Source organism: Taeniopygia guttata, chromosome 10, assembly GCF_048771995.1.
Source record: "Taeniopygia guttata chromosome 10, bTaeGut7.mat, whole genome shotgun sequence".
Lineage (NCBI taxonomy): Eukaryota > Metazoa > Chordata > Aves > Passeriformes > Estrildidae > Taeniopygia > Taeniopygia guttata.
In genome coordinates this window covers 12,993,648-13,016,799 of record NC_133035.1, presented here as the reverse complement: position 1 = coordinate 13,016,799, position 23,152 = coordinate 12,993,648, and the positions used below count along the sequence as shown (strand labels likewise).

The 23,152-nt window shown below is 55.8% G+C and overlaps 3 protein-coding genes across 6 annotated transcripts; 1 reads left to right on the top strand and 2 right to left on the bottom strand.

Annotated features, from left to right (window-relative positions):
• Positions 1 to 1,043: 1,043 nt before the first annotated feature.
• KIF7 (kinesin family member 7) lies at positions 1,044 to 12,179 on the bottom strand. 3 transcript variants are annotated; one of them, XM_041718337.2, is made up of 18 exons: positions 11,804 to 12,179; positions 9,979 to 10,179; positions 9,327 to 9,738; positions 8,243 to 8,774; positions 7,812 to 7,955; positions 7,442 to 7,666; positions 6,519 to 6,673; positions 6,122 to 6,228; positions 5,665 to 5,820; positions 5,165 to 5,367; positions 4,857 to 5,054; positions 4,544 to 4,669; positions 3,909 to 4,085; positions 3,412 to 3,627; positions 3,001 to 3,207; positions 2,325 to 2,523; positions 2,083 to 2,232; positions 1,044 to 1,892 (listed from the first exon to the last, which is right to left on the bottom strand). In XM_041718337.2, the coding sequence occupies exons 1-18, from the start codon at positions 12,102 to 12,104 to the stop codon at positions 1,510 to 1,512; spliced, it is 4,092 nt and encodes a 1,363-aa protein (XP_041574271.1). In that variant the 5' UTR covers positions 12,105 to 12,179; the 3' UTR covers positions 1,044 to 1,509. The 3 variants fall into 3 exon arrangements, with proteins under 3 accessions (XP_041574271.1, XP_030136933.3, XP_041574272.1); XM_030281073.4 differs by having other exon boundaries at positions 1,044 to 1,889; XM_041718338.2 differs by having other exon boundaries at positions 7,812 to 7,949.
• Positions 12,180 to 12,903: 724 nt separating this feature from the next.
• LOC100220690 (ras-related and estrogen-regulated growth inhibitor-like protein) lies at positions 12,904 to 15,875 on the top strand. Its single transcript, XM_002197484.7, has 4 exons — positions 12,904 to 13,089; positions 13,504 to 13,557; positions 13,824 to 13,900; positions 14,471 to 15,875. The coding sequence occupies exons 1-4, from the start codon at positions 12,951 to 12,953 to the stop codon at positions 14,894 to 14,896; spliced, it is 696 nt and encodes a 231-aa protein (XP_002197520.4). The 5' UTR covers positions 12,904 to 12,950; the 3' UTR covers positions 14,897 to 15,875.
• A 229-nt stretch (positions 15,876 to 16,104) lies between these two features.
• On the bottom strand, positions 16,105 to 22,109 carry PLIN1 (perilipin 1). Of its 2 annotated transcripts, XM_030281076.4 has the most exons (9): positions 22,004 to 22,109; positions 21,317 to 21,375; positions 20,520 to 20,718; positions 20,309 to 20,391; positions 19,710 to 19,962; positions 19,186 to 19,538; positions 18,519 to 18,665; positions 17,638 to 17,871; positions 16,105 to 17,152 (listed from the first exon to the last, which is right to left on the bottom strand). In XM_030281076.4, the coding sequence occupies exons 2-9, from the start codon at positions 21,359 to 21,361 to the stop codon at positions 16,772 to 16,774; spliced, it is 1,695 nt and encodes a 564-aa protein (XP_030136936.3). In that variant the 5' UTR covers positions 21,362 to 21,375; positions 22,004 to 22,109; the 3' UTR covers positions 16,105 to 16,771. The 2 variants fall into 2 exon arrangements, with proteins under 2 accessions (XP_030136936.3, XP_072789848.1); XM_072933747.1 differs by having other exon boundaries at positions 21,317 to 22,094.
• Positions 22,110 to 23,152: the final 1,043 nt, after the last annotated feature.

Sequence of the window (23,152 nt, the reverse complement as noted above, 5' to 3'; positions counted from 1 at the left end):
ACTCACACCACTGTGTCTACTGACTGCACAGGAGGTGGAGAGCTATGAAGATGGCGTAAGGTCATCCCAAAACCTCTGGGAAAGCAGAGGTTTGTTAGGTGGCTTTAAGGCTTTGAGGGGCTAGATGGGATTGAGTGGAGCTTGTTTCCTGGACACACTATTTGTTGCAGGAAAGCTGTTAAATTTCCCACTGGGAAAAGGAATGGAATCCTGTGCTTAACAATGATTGCTTTGCTTCTGGGAGAGCTGCACCTGCTTGAGGGATGTGGAGTTACACAAGCTTGGAGCTCCAAATTTGCTACTTACTTCCAAGGAAGATGGATTGTTACTTTTCCTATTGAAGGTCTTTGTTTGCAACAAAGGGAATGAAGTGTCTAAATTTAATCTTGAGTAGCTCAGCCACAGAGCCCTCAATAATATCCCCTCCTCACTGACACCACTACAGGTGGTGAAGGATGTAGGAGATCAGAAGGTGGCTGTTATATCAAATGCTGGCTTTTAACTTGGTGTGTTACTCCTTAAGTAGTGGTTGTGATAGCTGTTCTCCTTTCAGGCTGAAGCAGTGGCTTGTTTTTTTAGGATCAAGTGGTCAAGCAGCCTTTTGCCCCTGCCCCTTGCCTTTCTTAAGGCAGATATCTGGGCTTTCATTTCTTGCTCTGCCAGAGTTAAACTTTTAGTCCCCCTTCCTGAGCTGTCAGTGTTAAGCTGCAGAATTGTATTTAGTCTCTCTTAAATCCAGACTGGAAGTTCTCTCAAGAATATGAAAACCCTGCTTAAAGCAGCTTAGAGGCTGCAAGAGAAAAACAGAACTAGTGTTCCTTTTATTATGGACATTTCAGACAATTCTGCTGCTGGCTGGAAATGTTCTTCTTGTGGCAATTTAATGTAAGAGGCCTACTAGATGTGGCTGGGGACTACTTCAATAAAACAGATATTTAAACATCAGGCCAACAGTGTGACAGCAGCTGACTTCCCATGCAGTGAGACTTTAAATACAACTTTCCTTCATACCTGGACTAAATGGCCCTTCTGACAAGTCACAATTTCATAAAACTCACTCTGCTTTATTAGAAAAGTTATAGTAGAAATGTAAAAAACCCAAAGTTACTACAAAAATCTTTGTACAAATTCTGCAGGACTGCAGAGCATCTGCATCCTCTGAGGCTGCCAGGGCTGAGCAAGCTCTTCAGCTCAGAATTCCACATTGTAAACAAGTTTTTAGTGTTAAGAGGCCTGGAAGCAAAGTGTCTCCTGCTTCACAGTGTTTAAGCTGCTGAGGGAGCAGAGGAAAAGCTTCGACTGGCAGCAATGTGAAGAATGTAGGCTGGTGCTCCCACACCGTACACACCCAACTCCCTCATGACAAGAAGTCACATCTTTCTCTTCCTCAGGCCCCTGAAATGTAACAGGGCTGTCACCAAGCTGATTGTGGGGCAGGAGGGCTCTCAAGCTCAGGTCGGCAGTACCTGCTGCTCCCTGCCCTGTGCCAGGTGAGCGTTGAGCCTGGCTCTAGAGCGGGTTTTTCCTCACGTCTATCATGGCTGGGTGATGAGGCACTGGGCTGACGTTCAGGCTGGCTCTGCGCAGCTCCCGGCGGGGTTTGGGGGCAGCCAGGCTCCGTGGTGGGAGCAGCTCGTGGGGCTGCCCCGCTCTCAGCGAGTGCTCTGTGTCCCTCTGCCGAGGGTCGCCGGGGCTGTCGCTGGGCAGCGAGGAACGCCTCCATGTCGAGGGCAAAGGGGCGTGCACCAGGTCCCTGCCCTCATCCCTGGCCCGAGGGCTCTCCTCGGCGGCAGCTGGAGGCACGGGCTGCTCCCTGAGGCTGAATTCCTCACTGGCACCAGGCTCAGGGGCAGCCCTGTCCCCAGCCCCATGAATGCTCCTCTCCATCCCTGCTGGGAAAAATTGAGGGTACAGTGAGGAGAGTATCAGGGTCTCTACTTTTCTCATCAAAACTGGTGTCTGTATAGCAGCTGCTGAAGGACTTACACATGCACTGCTCTGAGCTGCTCCAAGCTCTAGGGAACTGAACATCCCTTTTAACTTGGCAGGAACAGCAAAGCTCTAGCCTGGGTTTCCTCTCACCTTTGGTCTGTCCAGGATGGAGGTTCATGTTATTCAGTCTCTGGTTCAGCTCCTGGTTTGCCCACATGTAACGGCTCAGCTCCTTTTCCAGCACTTGAATCCTCGCCTCATACTGCAGCTTGCTGCTGGCCAGCCCCTCATCCAAATGCTCTACAAGCAAAAACAAGACTATTTCAGCCTGGGAGCCCTGTGAAAGACAAAAACAGTTAGCTCTGCTGCCCGTTTGGAGAGCTGGGGGTTACCACGGCTCTGCTGCAGCAGTAACTGCATGTTCTGCTCGTGCTCCTTCTGCTGCAGGGTCAGCTGGCGGTCCATCTCCAGGCGCTGGCGCTCCACGGCCGCCTCCAGCCAGTACACCAGCTGCTGCTGCTCCTCCAGCTGCATCTCCAGCTCTGAGAAGGCAATGTGCTGCCTGTGCTGATCCTCTCGCAGTGTTACCACCTGGCCAGGGCCCAAGAGCAAGGGACACTTCAGCTCCTTCATGCTTGGGAAGATTTCCTGTCCCACCAAGCCCCAGTCACGTTAGTTTTTTGGTACAGCTTACAAAGGTTAGTAGTGCTGGGATGTCAGAGCTGCCTTGTGGAGGGAAGAGCAAGGTGTGGCTGCCACTTCAGGTGGCAGAGCCATTTCAGGGATCCATGCATCCATCCTATAACTAGTTAAGCCCTTCTCCCAGCTAGGGGTCATGGTACTGTGGCTTTGTGGGTTTACTTTACAGGAGTAAACTTTACAATATCATGCAAGGAGAAAGCTTGAAACTGAGGAAAAGAGGAGTGTGGTTAGGTAATAATTTCTGTTAATAAAAGTGTTCAAGCTCTGTTAAGTTTATTATGTGTTCTGTCTGGCTATTAATGCAATCACTAACAGCCACTTAGTGAAATACAGCTCCCACCAGCACAGAGGGCAGTTGTTTCCCACCTTGTCAAAGTACTTGCAGAGCAGAGCTCGTGTCTCAGAGGAGGAGAGGTAGCTGAGCTTGGCCATGAGGTTCATCTCACACTGCGACAGCAGGCTGGCCGAGGCCCGCAGGACTCGCTGCCTGCACGTGATGGACTCATTCTTGTACTCAATGGCTGCATCCAGAGCCTCAATTGCCTCATCCAGCTGGAACAAGATCCGTTCTTCCTGCCAGGGCAGAGCTCTAGTTACCAGAGAGCAAAGGGTTTGCTCTGTCTCACCCTGCCCTAGCCTTCCTTGTCATGTCAACAGTGCTGGTGAGAAGCTGGGACATGCACAGTTAGGGATGTGGGGGAGAATCTACCAACGACCTCACGCTCAGTCTTTACTTCTCTCCTACAACCTCCTGCTCCCCAGCCCCAGCAGAGGTACCTCTGGGGACAGCAGCGTGCCCTGACGCAGCTTATTGTCGAGCTCCAGCCTCTGTTTGAGCAGCTGGTCCTTCTCCTGGCGCAGGCTGTTGATCTCCTGGCGGATCTGCTGCTGGTCGTGGGCACTGCCGTGGCGCAGCTGCCCGTTCTTCTCACTCAGCTCCTTCTCCAGGTGCTCCAGGCGGCTGGACACGCGCACTATGTCATCTGTCAGGGCCTGCAGCAGAGCACGCTCAAGGGGATCTGCCCCGAAGGCAAGTCAGGCCCTCAGCCCCGTTCTTCTCCCTCTCTAGGTCAAGTGACCCCCCAGGCAGACGTAAGCCAAGGGCTACCAAACCAACAAGCTCATACTCTTTCATAGAGACACGATTTCCTACCCACTTTCCAACACCACCTCATCCTGGCCTGCAGCCAGACCCAGGATGGCACCTGGGTCTTCCAGCCTCCACCTCTGCTGGAAATCAAGCAAAGGATCGAGGTGTCACACTCCTGTCTTACCTGGCTGGAGCGCAGCCGTTTGCTCTCCAGACCATTCTTCTCCTGCAGCAGGGCTTCCTTCTTGGCCACAATAGCTTCCCGCTTCCTCAGCTCATCTTCCAGCTCATCCAGGGCCTGGCGCTGCTCGAGAACTTTATCCATCTCCATGTCCAGCCACTTCTTCTGTTCCTCAATTTTCTGATGGAGGGAGAAGCAAAAGGCGTGTGTGTGTGCAGACAGCAGCACAATGCCCAGGGCTGCTGGACTAAAGAGCAGTGGGGTTGAGATCCGAACAAGGGTCCTTACTCCATCTCTGCTAACCCCCATAGCCCAGACTTTGCTGGTTTTATCCTTCCAGCTCCTCCAAGAGGCAGAGCAAGACTAAATTCCCTGCTGTCAAGGAGTTCTTGGACAGCACATCTCTCACCACCCTTTTGCTAACGGACAAAATTTCAAAACTTTTTTACCAGTGCTAGCATTTAGATGAGATCCTGCTTCTGGGCTAAGAAAAGATCTTAAGTCCTCTGCTACTAGATGCAAATGATGTGACGGACTGTCCTTCTCAAGGGTGAGATAGGCTCAGGTCTCTGTTTTCAGATCTCTCCCATCAGCCTGCAGTCTGCCCAGCAAAGCAGAGGCAGGCTTGCTGTCTGTACCTGCTGCTGCTCCAGGCTGATCACAGAACCATTGCTGCCACTCCGCCGCTTCCTCTGGAAAGCCGCAATTTCCTCTGTTTTGATGCGCAGGATTTTCTGGTGCTGCTCGTGCTTCAGTTCCAGTTCCTGCATGCGGAAGAGCAGCAGTGAGCATGGAGGGAGTGGGATATGTTTGCCCAGGGGCTGGGGGACAGCTTTTTGGAGAGAGCTGTGTCCATGCTCTCCAAGACAATCACAGACCACATCAGAGTCCACCCACTGTCATCCTCACAAAGCCCACAGTAGCACAGGAGCTGCTCCTGCCCTCTCCTACCTTGACTCGGTGCTGTCCCTTGTTCACCTCCGTCTCCAGCCGCCGTTTCTGCTCGCTCTCCTCGCGCAGCCGCCGCTGCAGCTGCCCCTGCTGCCGCCGCATCAGCTGGATGTTCCTCTCCAGCTCCTGCACGCGCTTCTCGCTCTGCGCCGCCAGCGACACCAGCCTCTCCGTCGCCTGCTTCTTCCTGCACAGAACCTGCCGGGGGGTGAGAACCACGCTTGGCCTCAGCAGCTCCTCTCTTTGCAGAGATGCCCCCAGCTCTGCCCCTGCTCAGCGCCAGGGTGGGCAGAGCCCTCCCCCCTCACCTGTGCCTTGCTCCGCGCGGCCGCCAAGCGTGTGCGGTACTCCTGCAGCTTGCGCTTCTCCCCAGGGTCCCACGGCTCTTTGCCCTCCAGCTCCTGGAGCTGCTTCTGGCTGTCGCTGAGCTCTGCCCGCACCTGCTCTGCTTCCTGCTCCAGCTCATTGATCTTCTGGCTGTACTGCTTGTTCAGAGCCTGGGCATCCTTGCCTGCAACACAGCCCCTCTCTCACAGCCAGGATCCTGGCCCTTCCTCCCTCTCCCCAGGTATTTTTGGCTACAGAGACTGAATGTTCCCTTTCCCTCAGCCACTGCAGGGAAGGGACAAACCAGTGGGAAGGGTTTCTGTCAGCTGGAGGGATGGAGAAACAAGGCCCTGCTGTTTGTAGGGGAAGAGACTGAGCACAAGCAACACAGAGAGAAAAGATGAGGATGAAACCTCCTCCTACCACAAGTAGGAGGAGGTTTCGTGGGAATGGGTGCATATTCCTGCCAGTAGCTCTGCACCTGTCTTAATGAGCTCCGTGATCAGCTCCTCCTTCATGCGGATGTTGATTGCCAGCTCTCGAATCTTCTGCTGCGCTTGCACCAGCCTCCACTCTGAGTCCTTCCCTGGCAGGCGCTCCCAGGAACCAAGCAGTGACTCCCGCTTCCCACAGACCTCTGGAACACAGATTCCCAGGTCAGGAAAGTCTTATCTTAGCAGATGGGTGACAGAAGGGCAATCTGATCTTGGATCTGTACCTGGAGTCTGGTACAGCATTTCCCAGTCACCTGAAGCTTCTACAATAACATACACCCTTGCCAGACCCTAAGAGTTCAAGTTTCTCCCTAACAAAAGCAGCGGGCTCCATTTTTGCTCCTTCTTTGTCCTCTGGGCACATCCATGTAGGACATCCAGATCTCCCAGTGAAGCACCACCAGCCCATGGAAGATTGTCCAACAACCTACGAGTGCTACTTGCCTTTTGACAGCTCCAGCTGCTCCTCCTGAATTGAATGGGCATTGCCTCCACTTGGCTCCTCGCTCCACTTGAACATCTCTTTCTTGCTTAAATTTTGGATCCCATTTCTAGAAGGAGAAGCAAATTAATCAGTTTGGTCTGGGCACTGCTAAAGCTGTTCCCAGTAAAGACCCTCATGATCCACAGGCTTCAGAAGGAGATGGAAACAATAGCTGTGGTCAGGAATGATGGTAATGGGCTCCCCAGGGAGCAGTAAGGAGTATCAGCAGCATCACTGACCCCACAGGCAGCATTTGCCTCTACATCAGAAATGAGAGCTGAGCTGCAGCGGTGGGGCAGCCAGGCCAGGGACAGGGACACAGCACAGAGACAGCTGGCTGGGACAGCCCCAACTCACTGGCACCGGGACAGGGACTGTTTCCGTTCCCATTCCTCCATCTCTTCTCCTGAGGACAGCTCTGATGGCTTTTCTGAGTCCTGGCTGAGCTCCCTCCTCAGCAGCACCTCAGGATCGCCAGTCGGGCGCTGTGTGTGGTTCGGGTGCCTGTCACCCTTGTGCCCAGAATGACCCAAGAACAGATGAGGATGCAGCATAAAAAGGAAGAAAAGAAGGCTTTAATGGAAAGGAAACTTCGGCTTAAACGGACCAATATGATACATTCTATTTGATTGGTTAATTAATAAAAACATCTTTCTCACACACCGCCCTTGAGAGGAACAGAAAAGCAAGGTGGAAAACACCACCTGCAGATTGTTTACACTAACGAGTTAACACATTCCTACAACTCCCTAAAAATTCTCACAAGCCACTGTAAGAAATGATTGCTGTTTCTTTCTCCTTGACCAGGCTGGCATCCACAGGTGCCAGCCTGCCAGTTCCTCCTTCTGCAAGGAGGAGCTGCTGCTGAGCTTCTGGGCACAGAATTGCGAGGAGAGGAAACAAGTGTACTGTATGAGAGCCAGTGTTAAAAAAAGTGGCTCCCAGCTGAGCATCACTGCTAGACATAAAAGCAACAAAATGGATTGAGTGTATTTTCAGGAGAACCAATGTGTTGCCAGACCCAGCTGCCTGTGCTTTTGCTGCTCAAACACTGAACAATTCTGGGACTCACCCACAACATGAAAGCAAAAGCCTCAGGTTTGAGGCTGGACTATTTTTGCCAGAGTTGTAAAACTTTGGATTCGAACACTGAGCACAGTCCTCTGAACTACGCTTCTGACAAGGACCACATTGAACAGCAGGGCAAAAGCTCTCCTACAGTGGAGAGCAGCCTAGTGAAGAGGCAGCAGTTCTTCAGTGGCACAGCCTTATGCCCTCACCTTCTTGCAAAGAGCTCTTCCATTCTGCTCAGGAAGCAGCCCAGAGGGAACCCCACCAAAGCCATGGGATGGGGCAGCATCCAGTGGGGCTGTGTGAGGTCTCTGGCTGGCAGTGACCAGGTGAAGATTTTCCAGCAGTCCTGGCACACACAGATTTGGCATTGCCATCTCCAAGCGCACGTGCAGCTCTGAGATCTTATCCTGCTGCTCCTGCAGTTTGTCACTCTAGGGAAAAATGAGCAAAATGTGGTGACATATATGTTGATCTGAGATCCACTGCAGAGGAACCTAAAAGCTGGGCTGAGCACCCCTGGGCAGGAAGGAGAAGAATGGGGCAGGTCCCTACAAAGAGAGCAGAGCCCAGAGATACCTGCAGCTTATACTGTTCCATAGCATCTTCCAGGGCAGCCAGGAAATCACGGTTCTCCTCCTCCAGGCGTTCCACTTGCCTCTGTAGCTTGGCCACCTGCTCATCTTTGATGGACTCACACTTCTTCTCAGTGCTCACCTGCTCCTCAAAATAAAAGAGAGGCAGCGTCAGCATTTGTCCTTCTCTTCCTATCTCTGCAAGGACACAACAGCTCTGCAGACTCAGATTCCTCCTATGCAATAAATCTGAGCTGCAGCTGAATCTATTTTCTCCCTGCCTGCTGGGGAGACCATGTCCTTCAGCCTCCCTAAGGCCTCCTGGACAGGTTAGTTCTCCTCCCCTGTCTCTCCTGACCCTTCCATCGTGCTGTGCTGGGGCTGTTGTGGCCATGAGATGAACCCAACCTCAGAGCTGTAACACCCCACTATTACCTGGGCTTTTGCCAGTTTTGAACCTTGAGCCTCCGGTCCCTGCTCTTCCGTGGAGGTGCTCTCAATGCCACTATCCAGCCCGGCCGAGGTCAGCTCGCTCCTCTCGCTCTCCACGGCGCACAGCCACTCCTTGACACGCAGGATCTGCTCCACGGTCAGGTTGCTGTCCTCCTGGAGCTCCGTCAGCAGCCGGTGCGCGGCGTCGGTGCAGGTGCGGTAATGGGCGCACTCGGCCAGCAGCCGGGCCGTGGCGTCCGGCGCGCCGCGCTTGGCGCTGCCCGAGCGGTGGATGATGCGGGTCTCGGAGCGCTGCCGCTGCTCCAGCGCCTTCTGCAGGTTCTTTATCTGCAGGTGGAGCTCCTCGATGTGCTCCGTCTCCTTGCGGCAGTTCACCACCGCCTTGTTCTGGATGTTCTGAGCCCGGTTGGCGTAATTGAGCGTGTTGAGGCTTTCGTCGAAGTCAGAGGATGAGGGGCTGACACAGGCTATCATCACGGTCTGGGCATTCCCCCCCAAGGAGTCTTTCAGGATCCTAAGGAAGAGCATAGGATTAAAATAGCAGAAATACAAAATAATGCAGGGAACAGAACGTTTTCAGCCCTTTTCAGAGGTTAAGCCCAAGGAAAATGATGTCCTTGCTCTGTAGTTGGTTTGGCACCAGTGAGGTGAATGGAATCATTAAGCAGAGGATTAACAGTTTGCACCATGGCAAGTCTCCATCCAAATAACTCCTGAGGTTGGACTCTGTGATCACTGCTAGGTATGTGCTGTCAGGGGTCCTGCTGGAGATTGCAAAGGCCACCTGCTCAAGCTAAGAACTAACTGTGGACCATTAAACAAGTCTACTGGGGTTATTTTTTATTCCCTGACAGGCAGCAAGGCAGGATAACCCACAGCAACACCTCATCTCAGCTTTAACAGCATAACTCACATAAACCTCATCGTCTCCAGCACTGCAATGAGCTAGGCCTGCATTCCTATCCTGGTCTCATTGCTCCTCAAGATTCCCTACAGGAAAACCCACAGAGAGGGCAGAGAGTAAACTAAGCCCGTGAGACATGGGGGGTCCTGCTCCCAGTGGTACCTGGTGATTTTGGAGTCCCTGTACGGGATGTGGGTAGTCTTTCTCCGAGGATCTCCCAAGGCACTGATGACGTTGCCCAAGGCCAGGAGGCCACAGTTGATCTGGATACTCTCCTTCAGCCTCTCCCCTGTGTTTCCCGTCTTCACAATTCTCTCTGAGCCCGCCAGGTCCACAAAATGAAACTTGGACACCAGGACCTGTCCGGGGGCGGGCACAGCGGGGGCACGGTGGTGCAGGGGCAGCCGGCCAGCCCCGCGCCGCTGCTCCATGGTCACCGTGAAGATGGTGTGCGAGCGGCTCGACTGCCTGTTGATGTGGGTGGCTCCCGTGTGCTTGGCTGTGTTCCCCATCTCCAGCAGGCTCAGCACCTCGTCCAGCCCTTCCACTTCTGACTCCTTCACGCCACAGAGCACTGCAAAGCAAAGGCAGCTGTGGCTGGGAGGGATGGGCTGCCCGAGGATGCAGCTCCTCTGCACAGCCTGGTGCTGTCACCCTGCCCGTACTCGGCCTTGCCCAGACCAGCTTTCAAGATTAAGCACAGCAAACTGCTGCAGGAGAAAAGGGATGGAGGGGGAAGATCTGTCTCTGCTTTCATGGATAGATAGCCCAGCTGTGGCCTACAACATGGCTTTGCATGCAGAGCCGCACATACCAATGTTCCCCTTGTCATCCTCCCGGATCTGGATGTCTTTGCTGGCTGTATCCACCTGCAGCAAGTCCCGAAACTCCTCCTTGTACACCTCCAGGTAGGACACTCGGACCGTGTAGTCGATCAGGTCATTCTCATCGATGAGCCTGAAGGTCTCGGCCATGGCTCGTGGGATGATGCCCTGCTCATCTTCATTGATGGAAGCTGGCAAAGAGAGGCAATGCTCATGGAGCATCCAGGGAGCCCATGCTGGCTGGGGACAGAGCTGAGGCCAGAAGCCTGCCTGCAACACACATCAGCTGGAAAGGAGCAGCCTCACAACTCTCCCACAGCTCAGCCCTCGCAGCCTGGATTAAACATCCCACAAGACCTCTGGGCAAATCCTAGCCCACTGCTGTGCTGGATTCCAGCAAAGCTGCTTGTTTCCAGTCCTTCCTCAAGAAGGAAAAAGCACCTCAGCATTTTAGTGAGTACCAAACACCATGCCTGCAGCTGCAGTGTGCTGTCCTTCGAAGCCAGCATGACCCCACAACTTTTCCCAACTGCAAGAAGCTTTTCTCTTTTTTTGGTGCTTGCAGCTTGCTTGTATCTGGCCACAGCACTCCACTGTCTGAATTTTAAATGTTTTTCCTTTTGTCTCCAACAGCCATGTAAAATGGCAATTCCCAAATCTGGTACAACGATAGCCTGAACTGGGAGACTGAAAACAGACATATATTAAAAGTATGAAACAATTTAGTGTTTACAAATGATGCAATTAATTAAAGATGACTGAAATGTTTACAGTACATCCTCTGTAAGAAATTACAATGCCATTAAACCAGAAAGAAAAACTTGTCTCTTTCCTCATTTCCTTCATATAAAAAACCAAACAGGATTAACACTTGCAAACTTCCCTCTCATTTGGGTTTATTTCAGGACCTAGGACTATCACCACCACCTCCAAAGCTGGTGGAGGACCAGGTCCTGTCACTTGTCCTGCAGTGAAAGAGGAGAAACCTAGACACTGTGATCTCAAAGGTGTGGAGACACATCTTTGGGGGGTGGCTACAGCAACACAGGTAGGGGGAAAGGAAAGGCTGCTGGGGATGGGATGGTGGGGGGAGGTTGGCTTGAGCTGGAGGGGCTGGCAGGGTGGAAGGGTTGTTTGGGAGTGAAACTGGAAGTGATGATGCTGGATTCACTGGAAGTGAAGGAGATGATGAAGATGCAGTTGGGTTTGGATAAAGAGAGCAAAGGTGCTGAAATGGGTGTGGACAGCAGCATCAGTGGGGCTGGTGGGTTGGGAGAGGTGGCTGGGATAATGGTGTGGGTGGCTTGGCTGGGCATGGAATGACGTGGAGATGGAAGGAGGTGGTGACGTGGGGCTGGTGGAGAGGGCAGGGGGGTAGTGGGGATGCTGGCAGGACAAGGATGCTGGTGGAGCAGGGATGGTGGCGGAGCAGGGATACTGGAGGAACTGGGATGCTGGAGGAACAGGGATGCTGGAGGAACAGGGATACTGGAGGAACAGGGATGCTAGCGGGACAGGGATACTGGAGGAACAGGCATGCTAGCGGAGCAGGGATGCTGGCGGGACAAGGATACTGGAGGAACAGGGATGCTAGCGGGACAAGGATACTGGAGGAACAGGGATGCTGGCGGGACAGGGATGCTGGAGAAACAGGGATACTGGCGGGACAGGGATACTGGAGGAACAGGGATACTGGAGGAACAGGGATGCTAGCGGAGCAGGGATGCTGGCGGGACAGGGATACTGGAGGAACAGGCATGCTAGCGGAGCAGGGATGCTGGCGGGCACGGAGCCGCCGGTCCCGGCGAGACTCACCGACGCTGGCCTCCCCGATGGTGTAGGTCTTGCCGGAGCCGGTCTGTCCGTAGGCGAAGACGGTGGCGTTGAAGCCGCGGAAGAAGGCGCGCAGCAGCGGCTGCACGCAGGCCCGGTACACGGCTGCCTGCCCCGCCGCCTCGGGCAGCACGGCGGCGAAGCGGAACCGGCGGCGGCCCAGCGCCACCTCTCCGGTGGCGGCATCGCTCCGCAGGCAGGGCCGGTGTCCCCGCAGCGCCTCCCGGGGCAGCAGCGGCCGCACCCGCACCGCCACCCGCACCACCGCCGCCTCCGCCGCCATGGCCGCGCCCGGCGCGCCGCGATGGCGTCAGCGGCTCCTCCCGGGCCGGGGGAGGGTACGAGGGGCCGGGGACGAGGATGCGAGGGGACGGGGACGAGGATGCGAGGGGCCGCGGAGGAGGATGCGGCCGGTCCTCGTTGCACCGCGGGGAGAGCGGCCCCGTGGCTGCGGGCGTTGCGCGGCGGCTCCCCGGTGCTCCGGAGAAGCTCCATCGCTCGGGAGATGCTCCGTCACTCTTGGGATGCTTCATCGCTCACGGGGGATTCTATGCAGCGCTCCGTTAGTCGTGAGCTGTTCCGTCCCTGGTGAAACAAAAGTTCCACCACCCATGAGATGCTCCGTCAGCCAAAGGGACTCGGGTCCCTCATCAGCTGCTCCATCCCTGACGAGACGCCCCAGCAGCGGTGACGCTGCTCCGCTCCCGGCTGACATCCCCGCGGTCACCGTGGGGAAGGGACGAGGGGCTGCGTGGCCCTGCCGAGGCACAAAGTGCTGCGAGGCGGGGGCGTGGGCAGAGCCGGGGATGCGGCTTGCGGAGCAGCCGGTGCCGACAGCCGGTACCGACAGCCGGTGCCGCCCGGCCGCCCGCCGTGCCGGGGGCTGGCGGGGCCGGCTCAGCCGCTGACGTGTGTGTGCTCAGGACAGTCTGAGCGATGACAAAGTTTTTCATCCGGCTGCCTGCAGTTCCCTCTGCACCGCCCCTGCGGCTGCGGGGAGGGGTATGGGCCTCGTGGGTCCCCTGGGTGCCGTGGGAAGCGCTGGGCTGGCGGCTGTGCCGAGCCGGGCTGTGCCGAGCCGGGCTGTGCACACGGCTGGGACCGTCCGAGGGGCTCGGCCACTCTCGGCATGGGGCTGCGGCTCCCACTGCGCCGGAGCACCAGCTTCACCCCCGACCACCCTGCCCTCATGGAGGTACCTGGCCCCACTGCCCTGAAGATGGAAGCAAACGTCCTTGTCATGGGAGCAGACAGCGTAGGGAAATCAGGTGAGAACTGACCGTGAACTGTTCCCAGGCTGAAAACTGCAGCGGGTTTTGGAGGACCAGAGGCAGGGAGCAGCCCATGGAGCAAATTGGTGAGATGGGGCTGAGCCCCTGGGGTGCAGCAGCTGTGATTCAAGGTGGGGAAGCCGAGCACAACCTTGTAGCCAGCCGGGGAATGACAGGGGAAGGGATTTTCCACTGAGCTGCAGTTTGCTGATGCTCCGGAGCGTGCAGATGCTTTGGTTCGTGCTGTGCCTCTGCTGCACTCGCAAACCTGCTGCTAGCTGAGGAAACTCAGAGGTCGTTCCTGCTTGTAGGAGTTTACAAGGGGATGGTGCCTGACTGTGCTCTGGATTTAGAAAGGAGAATCCTCCAGGTTTTAGGTCATTCTGATGATTCCCGTCCTTCTGTCTGCAGCTCTGACCGTGCGTTTCCTGACCCGGCGCTTTATTGGAGAGTATGGAGACATGGGTGAGTGCCAGGCCAGGGCCAGGCCAGTTCCCAGCAGGGACTGGGGTTGAGAGACAAGCCTGCTTCTGCCTGTGGGATTTCATTTCAGCCCATCCCCTCCTGGCTTTCTCCAGAGCCTTTGCCTGCTCCCAGGGGCTCAGTGTTGTATTTGTTCAGTGACGCATCTCTTTGCTCCAGAGCTGCTTCTCTGGGGTGCAAAAGGTCCAGGGTGGCAGCTGGTGACACCATGAAGATGACTATTTTTTTTTTTCTTTTTGGGAGTGCAGAATTTATCTACAGCCACAACCTGACTGTGGATGGCCGAGAGATCCTCTTACACATCTGGGACGTCCCCAGTTCCCAGGTGAGAGGGCTCCACTCCTATCACCGGTTTCTACCCCAGGGACAAAAAACCTCTTTTCTGGAAGTTACCTATGGGGAAACCACGGGTTGGGAGGTCCAGTTGAGCAAGGCTTTCAAATCAGAGGGTTCATAAGTGACTGAACTCTTCTCACCTGCCAAGCAGAGGACAGCAATGTTGCTGCCAGGGTAGCAATAGTTCCCATAGCCCATGGCCCTCTGGCTGAGAACACTGGAGCTGAAGCACTGATGCTAATACAGGACTCTGATAAAGAAGTGAGGTGCTGCTCTGAGGTCCCCACACTGTTATCACCTACAGCCTGCAGTGCTTGGCAGCTGGGTGAGGGTTGGGATTAGGGTGTGATGCTGAAAGCTGAATCACCCCCCCACCCCTTGGTTAGTGCTGCCAGGTGCTGCTCTGCCCTCCTTGGTACTCCTCTTTCTCTCTGCCCTTTTTCTGTTCTCTAGCTGTCCCTAGAGCCTGTCCCGACAGGCTCAAGATTGCCCTCTTCTATCAGGCAGGCCTAGAGGGAGGGAGCCCAATAAAACAACCCTTCCTTTTCTCTTTCCCCAGGAGCAGGCAGAGGATGGCTCCTCAGAGGAGAAGCGAATCCAGTGGGCAGACAGCTTTGTCCTGGTCTACAGTATCTGTGACCGTGCCAGCTTCAACATCCTGCCCCTCAAAATCCAGTTTATCAAGGCTGCCAAGGAGGGGCAGAGCCAGGAGAAGGTGCCCATAGTCATTGTGGGCAACAAAAGGGACCTGCACCACCAGCGGGTGGTGTCCAGCGAGGAGGGGCGGCTCCTGGCCCTCTCTTTAGACTGCGGTTTCTATGAGGTCTCTGCAGCTGAAGCTTATCACGGGGCCCTCATGGTCTTCCATGGACTGGCCAAGCTCATCCCAGACACCAAGCTGGCCCTGAAGAAGGGCACAGGGATCCGTGGCATCGTCAAGACCATGTCGGCTGTGTTTGCCCGTAAGCGAACAGACTCCCTCTGAGCTCCTGCACGGGTGTTGCTGCTCTCTGTGCTGCCCTGCTGGGCCAAGCCTCCTCGCTGGGTGCCCATGGAGATGGTGTGTCCCTTCCCATAAGTGTGACGGGTTCCTTGCTGTCCTCCTAGTGTCAGGGTGTCCTGCCTCGCACAGCCGGTGCAGCCGAGGACTGTAGTGGGTTACTCTTGGCTCTGCTGTGGGACAGGCTCATCTCTTTGCTGTACCAGCTCTTTAGGTGCCTCCTGCTTTCTCCTTCTGTCCTCCAACACTGGAAACCACGGGGGGGTTTTGCCAAAGCTCCAGGCAGCAGCATCCCTAGCTCCTGTCAGCGATTAGGGAGGATATCCTGCTCTTGTACAGCACACGACTGCCTGTCTCTCCACTCCTACTCTGGGATCCTTATTCCTGTTTAACCCTCATCAGGATCCTCTTCAGTAACCCTGGAGCACCCATGAGCTGGAGAGGTGGGGCTCTCTCCACTGGGGAGGCACTGGCAGTTCCCACGTGTGTATCCCGAGTGAGAGCATCCCAGAGCCCAGGGCACCGGCACTCCTGGGGGACTTTGGAGAGGGCTGGTGCCTCCCATCCCCCTGCCGTGCTTTTGAACAGTCGTGCTCACGGCCCTCTCCCCCACAGCCTTTCAGCGATCTCAGCCGTTTCCCTTGTGCGGGCGAGCGCTGTACAGGCTGTGCCTGGGAAAAGCCAGGCGCGGGGCTCCTTCCCAGCATGGGAATTGCACCACACGCCTTCCCAAGCCACTCCTGTAGGGCTGCCCGTCCCCGGGGAGGAAAGGAGTTGGGGAAAGGGGTCGCTGGGCTCGTCGCTGAAACCTCTGCTGCTGGGAGGCTTTTTCCTGCCTCTCCTAAACCTTTTTCTTCGTGCCCTGGGAAAGCAGTGTATTGGAAGAGGGTTTGTGCGTGCTGTAGGGACACTGATTTCTCTGCTGTGTTCTTCTGGAAATGCAATAAATTGTCTTTGGCAGGAAGCCCCGGCTCCTTGGAGCTGTGAATTTGTGCTTGGGGCATGGGAAGAGACATGTACCGTGCTGGGCATGAGCACCCACTCTCCCAGTGGCAGCTCCCCACAGGGAATGTGACAGGATGTTTCTCGCACCCACTCCCTTGGCCCTGAGTCGGGGGTCTCACCCCACTGTGTTCCCTTGGTTTGGTGTCTCACTCCCACAGAGGAGCCGAGCAGATGGGGTGACCGGTGGGTGGTTTATTATTGCAGATTTATTATTGCAGCCGATACAACAAGGTGGTGTGGGAAGCCAGGTGATCCTGTGGGAGAGGGGCTCCAGGAGCTCCACCTGTTCCTTTTCCTGACCCCACCATCCATCCCAGCTGGGACAGAAGTGCCCAGGGCTTTCCCACTCATGAATCCTGCTGGTTGGTGGGGATCTTCAGCCCCTCCATGGAGGAGCAATCTGTGCCTAGGGATGAGCCCTGCAAGGGGGGATGGAGGGAGGAAGGATGGGGAAGTAGGCTTGATATGGTGATGTTTGACAGCTTTGCCATCCTCCCCTCTCTCTCCCAATGTATAGCCCATCTAAGTTCACCCTGTCTGCTGAGCAGGGCCCAAGGTAGCCCAGTGCCAGCCCTGGGTGGTCCCTTCTTCTGGTCTCACCACTCTTTCCACATCTCCTTCACCTTCCTAGTCCCACCTTCCCCTACCTTCTCCTTCTGGCAGCAGGGCTTTTGGTTGCCTTTATTCCCCCATCCTGGCCTTGATGCACTCCAGAATAAGCTATCCCATGGCCTGTCTACCACTTTAAGCTCCTGTCCTGGAACAGGGGTGTGTGTGGGAAGCTGGCAGGGGCCCAGGCAAAGCGTGCTGAGGGGATTTGAGAGGGGCTGGGATGTGCTTGCACCGCCCACTGGCTCAGTCCTTCTTGAAGACAGGAGTGTACACGTTGCCGTAGTAGGCCCGGCTGTACATGGAGTCGGGGCTGAAGCGGTAGGAGCCCTCACTCACCCGCCTGTTGTAGGGGGAGAAGGCGGATTTCCGCGGGAACGGGTAGTCGGGGTCGAAGGCAGGGCTGCGGTAGTAGTTGTGCCGCAGGAAGAGGGGGTCCTCGAGCCCCAGGAAGGAGAGGGGGTGATGGCCACGGTACAGCCGCCAGTCACTCCTCAGCTGGGATTTCTCCTCAGTGGAGGGGGCAGCAGGCTTGGTCTCCTCCTCCTCCTCCTTCTTCTCTTTCTTCTCCGTGTTGGTCTTGCTGCCCCTGGGTGCTTCTTCTTCCTTCACCGACTGCCTGCGGAGCTGAGAGGTGGGGTGAGCACCCAGCCAGGCTGTACCCACCTGCCAGCCCTGCTCCACCTGTGCTTCACAGCCCCCCCTTAAACTGGGAGGACATCAGGAGAAGCCAGTTTGCCCCCAGAATGGAGAGGAGTGGGTGGCCTGTGGTCCTTGAGAAGCTGTGGTGGAGAAACGCTGAGGAACAACAGGCTGAGGTAGAGGACAGAGAACAGGGTCTCAGCATGAACTTTCACCTTCCCAGGAACGTGGTCACACCTTGGCTTGGGCATGAACTCTGTGAAGGTGTCACCACTGCCTGACCCATTTGTTCTGTTGGGGGACTCACTGTCATGGCTTTGGGGATGCTGAAGAGGAGGGTGGGACTGAGGTGTCTTCATGGCACACCATCTCCCCACTCTGGTACCCCCTGACATTGCCTGCAGCTATGGGGCGCCCATGGCAGGAGATTGAGCTGGAGATGGACAGGGCCTGGCTGGGGGCAAACTCACCGGCACGTAGCTGTACAGGGTGCCCAGCAGATGCTTCGGGGCACTGACCAGGGTTCCCCCGAGAGCATCCGCTGTCTCCATGGCCCTGGACAGCCTGCGGGGGGTGAAGAGGATCAAGCCCTCTGCCGCATCCCAGGCCACGGCTGGGACCTTCTTCACGCTGGAGATGCCCGAGGCATAGGCCGTTTGCAGGTTGTGAGCCACGCTGCCCATGAGCCCGGCGTCCTGTCCCGCCTGCCCAGAGAAACCAGCTCAGCTCCTGGAGCTGCCCAGCCTCCAGGCAGGACAGGGGTGGTCCTGCTTTCCCTATCCCCTCCGCAGCTCTTAGCCTGAGAGATTGCAGCTGGCTGCCCTGCAAAAGCCAGCACAGCTCTTTGCAGCGGGGTCCCTGCCAGCTCCCCCGCTCCAGGCCCCGGGGGACCCTCTGCTCCAGGCTGTGCTTCCGCTGCAGGCAGAGGCAGAGGGCACCGACCCCAACCTGCTGCTTCCCGTCCCCAGCTCCCAGCGGAGCCATGCAGGAGGCTGTTCCCAGCCCCACCGGTCACACCACCCCTCCCTGCTGGGACCACGCAGGGGATTTCTCAGCGGTGTTCAGAGGATCAATAGGGAGTTCAGTGCTGACATCCCACAGCTCCAAAGGAGTTTTGAACATACAAGACAGGGTGATTTTGCCCGGCACAGAGGCTGCCCACAGCTCCCAGGTTCGGGGAAAGGGGACTCCTGGGGCTGCCAACCCACTCTTGCATTCTCCGAGCTGCATTTCAGGATTGAGCAGGGATAGGGGCTTAGTCCCCAAAGGTATGGGGGAACAGCCCCCATGGTCCATGGGTAGGAGGATGCTTTGGAGCATTCCTAGCTCACTGCTCTGCTTTTCTCCATACCTTGGTGGGGTTGGTGTCTTTCTTCCCTGCCTTCTCCTGCTTCTGCTCGGGTGCCTTGCTCTGGCGCCGGGTCAGCCACCCCGCACTGCCCTGCCCATCACTGTGGGCCTGAGGGGCCGCAGGGGCACTCGGCTTGGCCAGGCTTCCCTGGCAGGGGAGAGAAAAGCCACCACTCAGAGGGAGATAGCTGGTCCCATCCACTCCCTCCTGTTTAGCCTGAGGATTTCACAGGGGTACACAGGGAGCAGGGAGTCCATTTGTGCATCTGGGGAGAAATCCTGAGGGCAGATGGGAGCTCTGGGATTTTGGCACAGGTCAGGGAAGTTGTTCCCACTGCAGCACAGGGTAGGAAAAGTACCTCCTTCTCCCCATCCCCTCTGGGTCTCTGCAGGGGCTTTTTGCTTTAGGAAGGATGTTATGGCAAGGCCATAAATCAACAATTACATGCTGGGAACCTGCTAAAAATAACTTGTCCCACTATTGTGGTACATGGTTATGTGTGAACATCACGCAGGAACCGCCAGGACCAGCTTGTCCTGCTGAGCAGGGGAAGTGAACTCTGCTCAGATTTGCTCCAAGGAGCCTGAAATGTCCTGTCTGAAAGCAAAATCAGCTCAAAAGAGGATATGGGGGAGCAGGAACCCAGCAGTGGGGTTCTGGCACTCACCAGGATGGGGATCCAGGAGGCCAGCTCCTGCCCTTTGGTTTTGGCACGCTGGAGGCTTTGGGTGGTTTGCTGGTAAGCTCGGTGGGACACGGTGCTGACCAAAGCGCCAATCCGGCCCAGGGTGCTGGGAGCACTGGGAGCACTGGGAGCACTGGGAGCACTGGGAGCACTGGGTGTGCTGGGAGTGCTGGGAGTGCTGGATGCCCTGGGAGCGCTGGGAGCCCTGGCAGCGCTGTGAGCACTGGGAACCCTGGTAGCACTGGGAGCACTGGGAGTGCAGGGCGTGGTGGTAGTGCTGGGCTGCTGCTGGGACACTTTTGATGTTGGCAGATGTTTCTTTTTGGGCTTCTTATCTAAAGGTAGAAGAATGGTGGGAAGGTTACATTCTGGCGAGACAACCCTCCTAGGCAGCCTTATAGCAAGATCCAGGGGCTGCTTCCTGCCCCATGCACCCCACAACTGAGGAGCCACCCAGCCGGTTGTCACCAGACTCCCTCAGAGGGGATTTGGGGCATCAGGACTACCTGCTTCTTCATCCTCCTCTGGCAGCAGGTATTCCATCAGCTTCTCCAGCCCTCCCAGGGCTGTGTCGACCCCTGCAGCTGCCATCTGGGTCACTGAGTTCTTCCTTGTGTACTTGGCTGTCGTTTCCACTGTGCTCTTGGTGGCCTCATAGCCCTCCGCTGCCAGCTCTATGATCTTATCCATGGAGCTGCCAATGGTGCTTTTGGCACTTTGGAGGGGGCAGGAGATGGTGTCCTTCAGTTCAGATGCGAGCTGTGGGCAGGGAGATGGAGAACAGCCCCTCTGGTGTGCTTGGGGTGGCATAGGACAGGCAGAGGGACCGCAGGGACCCCAGCCATGTCCATGCCAGTAAACAGCTCCAAGAGGGGCATAACAGCTCTCTCCAGCCTGGGCTGGAGGTAGCTGGCAGGGATGGGACACAGGACATTGCTGACTTATATTTGGGAGCCCCAGCCATCGTTTAGCCTGCAGAGGCCCTTGGAGGAGCCCTCACTGGGAGATGCTGCCTTGTTTCCCACCAGCAGCCTGTCACCATCCAGAAACAAGACTAGAGGAGACGTACTGTGGGGGGTCCCAGATTGTCCTGCCTGTGACTTACCTTGTCCACAGGGTACTGCAGAGCAGGGATCTTCTCCTCAAGGTGGTCCAAGCCCCGGCAAGCCAGGCTGTTGGCCACAGCAACTGCCTTGGGCGAAAGCACGGTAAGAAGAGTGCCTGGGCTGTGCCAGCACGGGCTTGTGCCAGCGCTGTCCCTGCAGGGGATGCTCTGCCGGGCCCCCTGCCACGTCCCCCCCGGTGCACGGACTCACACTGCGGCTCCAGCCGGCGCACCACGGGCTCCATGCCCCACATGGCCAGGGCACCAGCGCCCTGCACGCCGCGCTCGTACACCTCACACACCGAGGCCATCAGCGGGTGGGACTCCTTGGTGCTGCTGTACTTGCGCTGCAGCGTCTCGCACGTCGAGCTCACCACGGGCAGCTGCAGCACCCTCTGCAGCACGTTCTCCTGCACATGGTGCACGGACATGGGTCAGCCAGCCATGGGGAACCCTTCCCTGAGGAATGCCCCACTGCCCACACGCCAGCGGCTCTTGGTGGGTTGCAGTGGGAGAGGAGGGGCTGTTTCTCAGCCCCACTGAGGGTCTCCCGAGTATGCTGAGTAAGGACAAGCAGGCTGGCTGCCACTGAGGGAGCAGGGACACCGCAGGCATCAGTCTCCACTCCTCCAATATCCTAACCCAGCTGTTTAGGTGCTCCCTCTGGCCTTCCACCCTGTGGAAACCTCCATGACTGCAGGAGGTCTGGGAACTAAATGGGGCACAGATGAAGGACAGGCTCAGTTGGCAGCTATCACTTAGTACTTTCATCAGCTCAAGGGTACCTTTTTGAATCTGAACTATTGAATTTCAAGTACGCAAAAAGGTTTGTCCTTTCCCTTTGATGATGCTCTATACTACTGCAGGTAAAAATCCATATAAAGAGAACATGGGAACATGTGAGACAGTGTGAGGTGTGGCTTGTATCATCCAGCACAGTCAACACACACTACCTGGCCCCCGTGGCACATCTCTGCCCTTTTCTCTCTCCCTTTTCCCTGCACCCACCTTGGCACTTCCATCCTGCAGAGCCTGAGTCTTCTTCACCGTCATTGTGGCACATCCACCTGCAAAGCAAAGTTGGGAACCACAGACTCTGCCTGAAAGCAGGGCTGGGCTTGGGCTCCCCCCTCACTCCTGCACCCCCAAGCACAGCAGCTGGGCTGACACACACCTCCCGTGGGTGCAATGGATGTGGCATTGCCCAACACTTGACTTTTTACCAGTTAAGCTGTATAACCAAAGCCTCCATGCAGCCCTGCCCTGCTTGTGTGCCTTAACACCCAAAGATATGAAAAAATTCGTTCAGAGGCATGTAGTTTAGAGAAGTTATGGTAAGGTCAGGATAAAGTATGCTGGCAAAGCAAACTCAGAGCAACCAGGATGCTAACAGATGTGCATGAGAGTGGACTCTGCCTGAGAAGGGGTAAGAAGGCAGGACAGGAGCAGATAGAAGAGCGATGGGTAGGGATATGGTGAGATATCCAGCTGAGGTCAGCATCTCCCTCATCATATCTGCTGCTCATAATGCCAGCACTCATCCTGGTGAAAACACAGCTCCAGCCCCAGCACAAACCCCTTTTTCTTAGCAGCAGATGAAATTCTGGAAATCTAGAGAGAATGAGTGATCCCTGCTCTCACTCCCTGGTCCAAATGAAGCTGTCCTGGAGCACCCAGTGGGCACAGACTACTCACCGAGGGCCAGCCTGTCCCCAGCAGAGCAGGAGAAGAGAGTGGTGTCTGCACTGTCCCTTCACCCCGGTCCTGTGAAGGTGATGTGTCGTGCTCTGGCCACTACCACCACCACGAGGCCCCACCTCCCAGTTGCGTGGGCTCGGGAGCTGACGGATTGTGGTGGAAACGGGCCAAGGAGCTCCCTGAAACCACTGTAATTGGGAACAGATGATGGCAGAAAATCCCCTTTGTCGCCTTCCCTGCACAGTCCAGAAGGTGCAGCACGGCTGGAATGTTTTGGGGTTTAACACCACTCCTTCCACAGAAGATGAGAAGAAGCTGCCCTGGGACCTCACCACCTCGAAAGCAACAGATCATGAGCAGACAGGGAGAAGGTGAAGAGTCAGGGTTTCCTAAGAGATTAAAACCCTCCTGTATTTCTGTAAGCCCTCTTGTGCCTCACGATGGACCAGGGTACAATCCTGCTGGGAAACCTAACACAGAACAAGAATGTGGTTTCTCCCCAGCAGAATTTACTAAGCACAAGGAGCAGAATGGAGATGTGGGGGACATAGTCTGCTTGAAGCAATCTGGTTTGGCCAGGTCTGCAATTTCTAAGATGATTCATGAGACTTTTGGTGAAGAGGCTGTAGCTGAGGGTCAGGGCAGACACTACATTAGGAAAGCTTTAGGCATTTGGGGCAGATGGAGAAAAAAATCAGTTTGGAAGTGACCTCTGAAGATCACCTTGTTAAACTCTTGCTCAAAGCAAGGCTACCCTGAAAGCCAGATCAGGCTGCTCTAGGTCTTGTCCAGTCTTAAAAACTTCCAGTGAGGGGATTCCCCAGTTCCTGTGCTAACCATACTAATGGTTAAACTATTTGTTCTAATGTCCAGCTGGAATTTTCTTTGTTGTACCTGACATCTCCTATCTTTACTTTGTGCACTTCTGAGCAGAGTTTGTACCCCATTTGGTGCTGGTGCAGCCTGTGTTCCATGCCCCTGAATGCCTTACCCTCTCAGTGATCTTCTGAAAGACTATTCAAGATGCCTCCTGTGATGGTGGGACCAAAACAAGACGTGGTTCCCCAAATTCACAAATGCTTTGTAGAGGAACAACTGCTCTCCTTGACCAGCCAGCAGTGCTCTCACTAAAATGCTGCTCTTCCA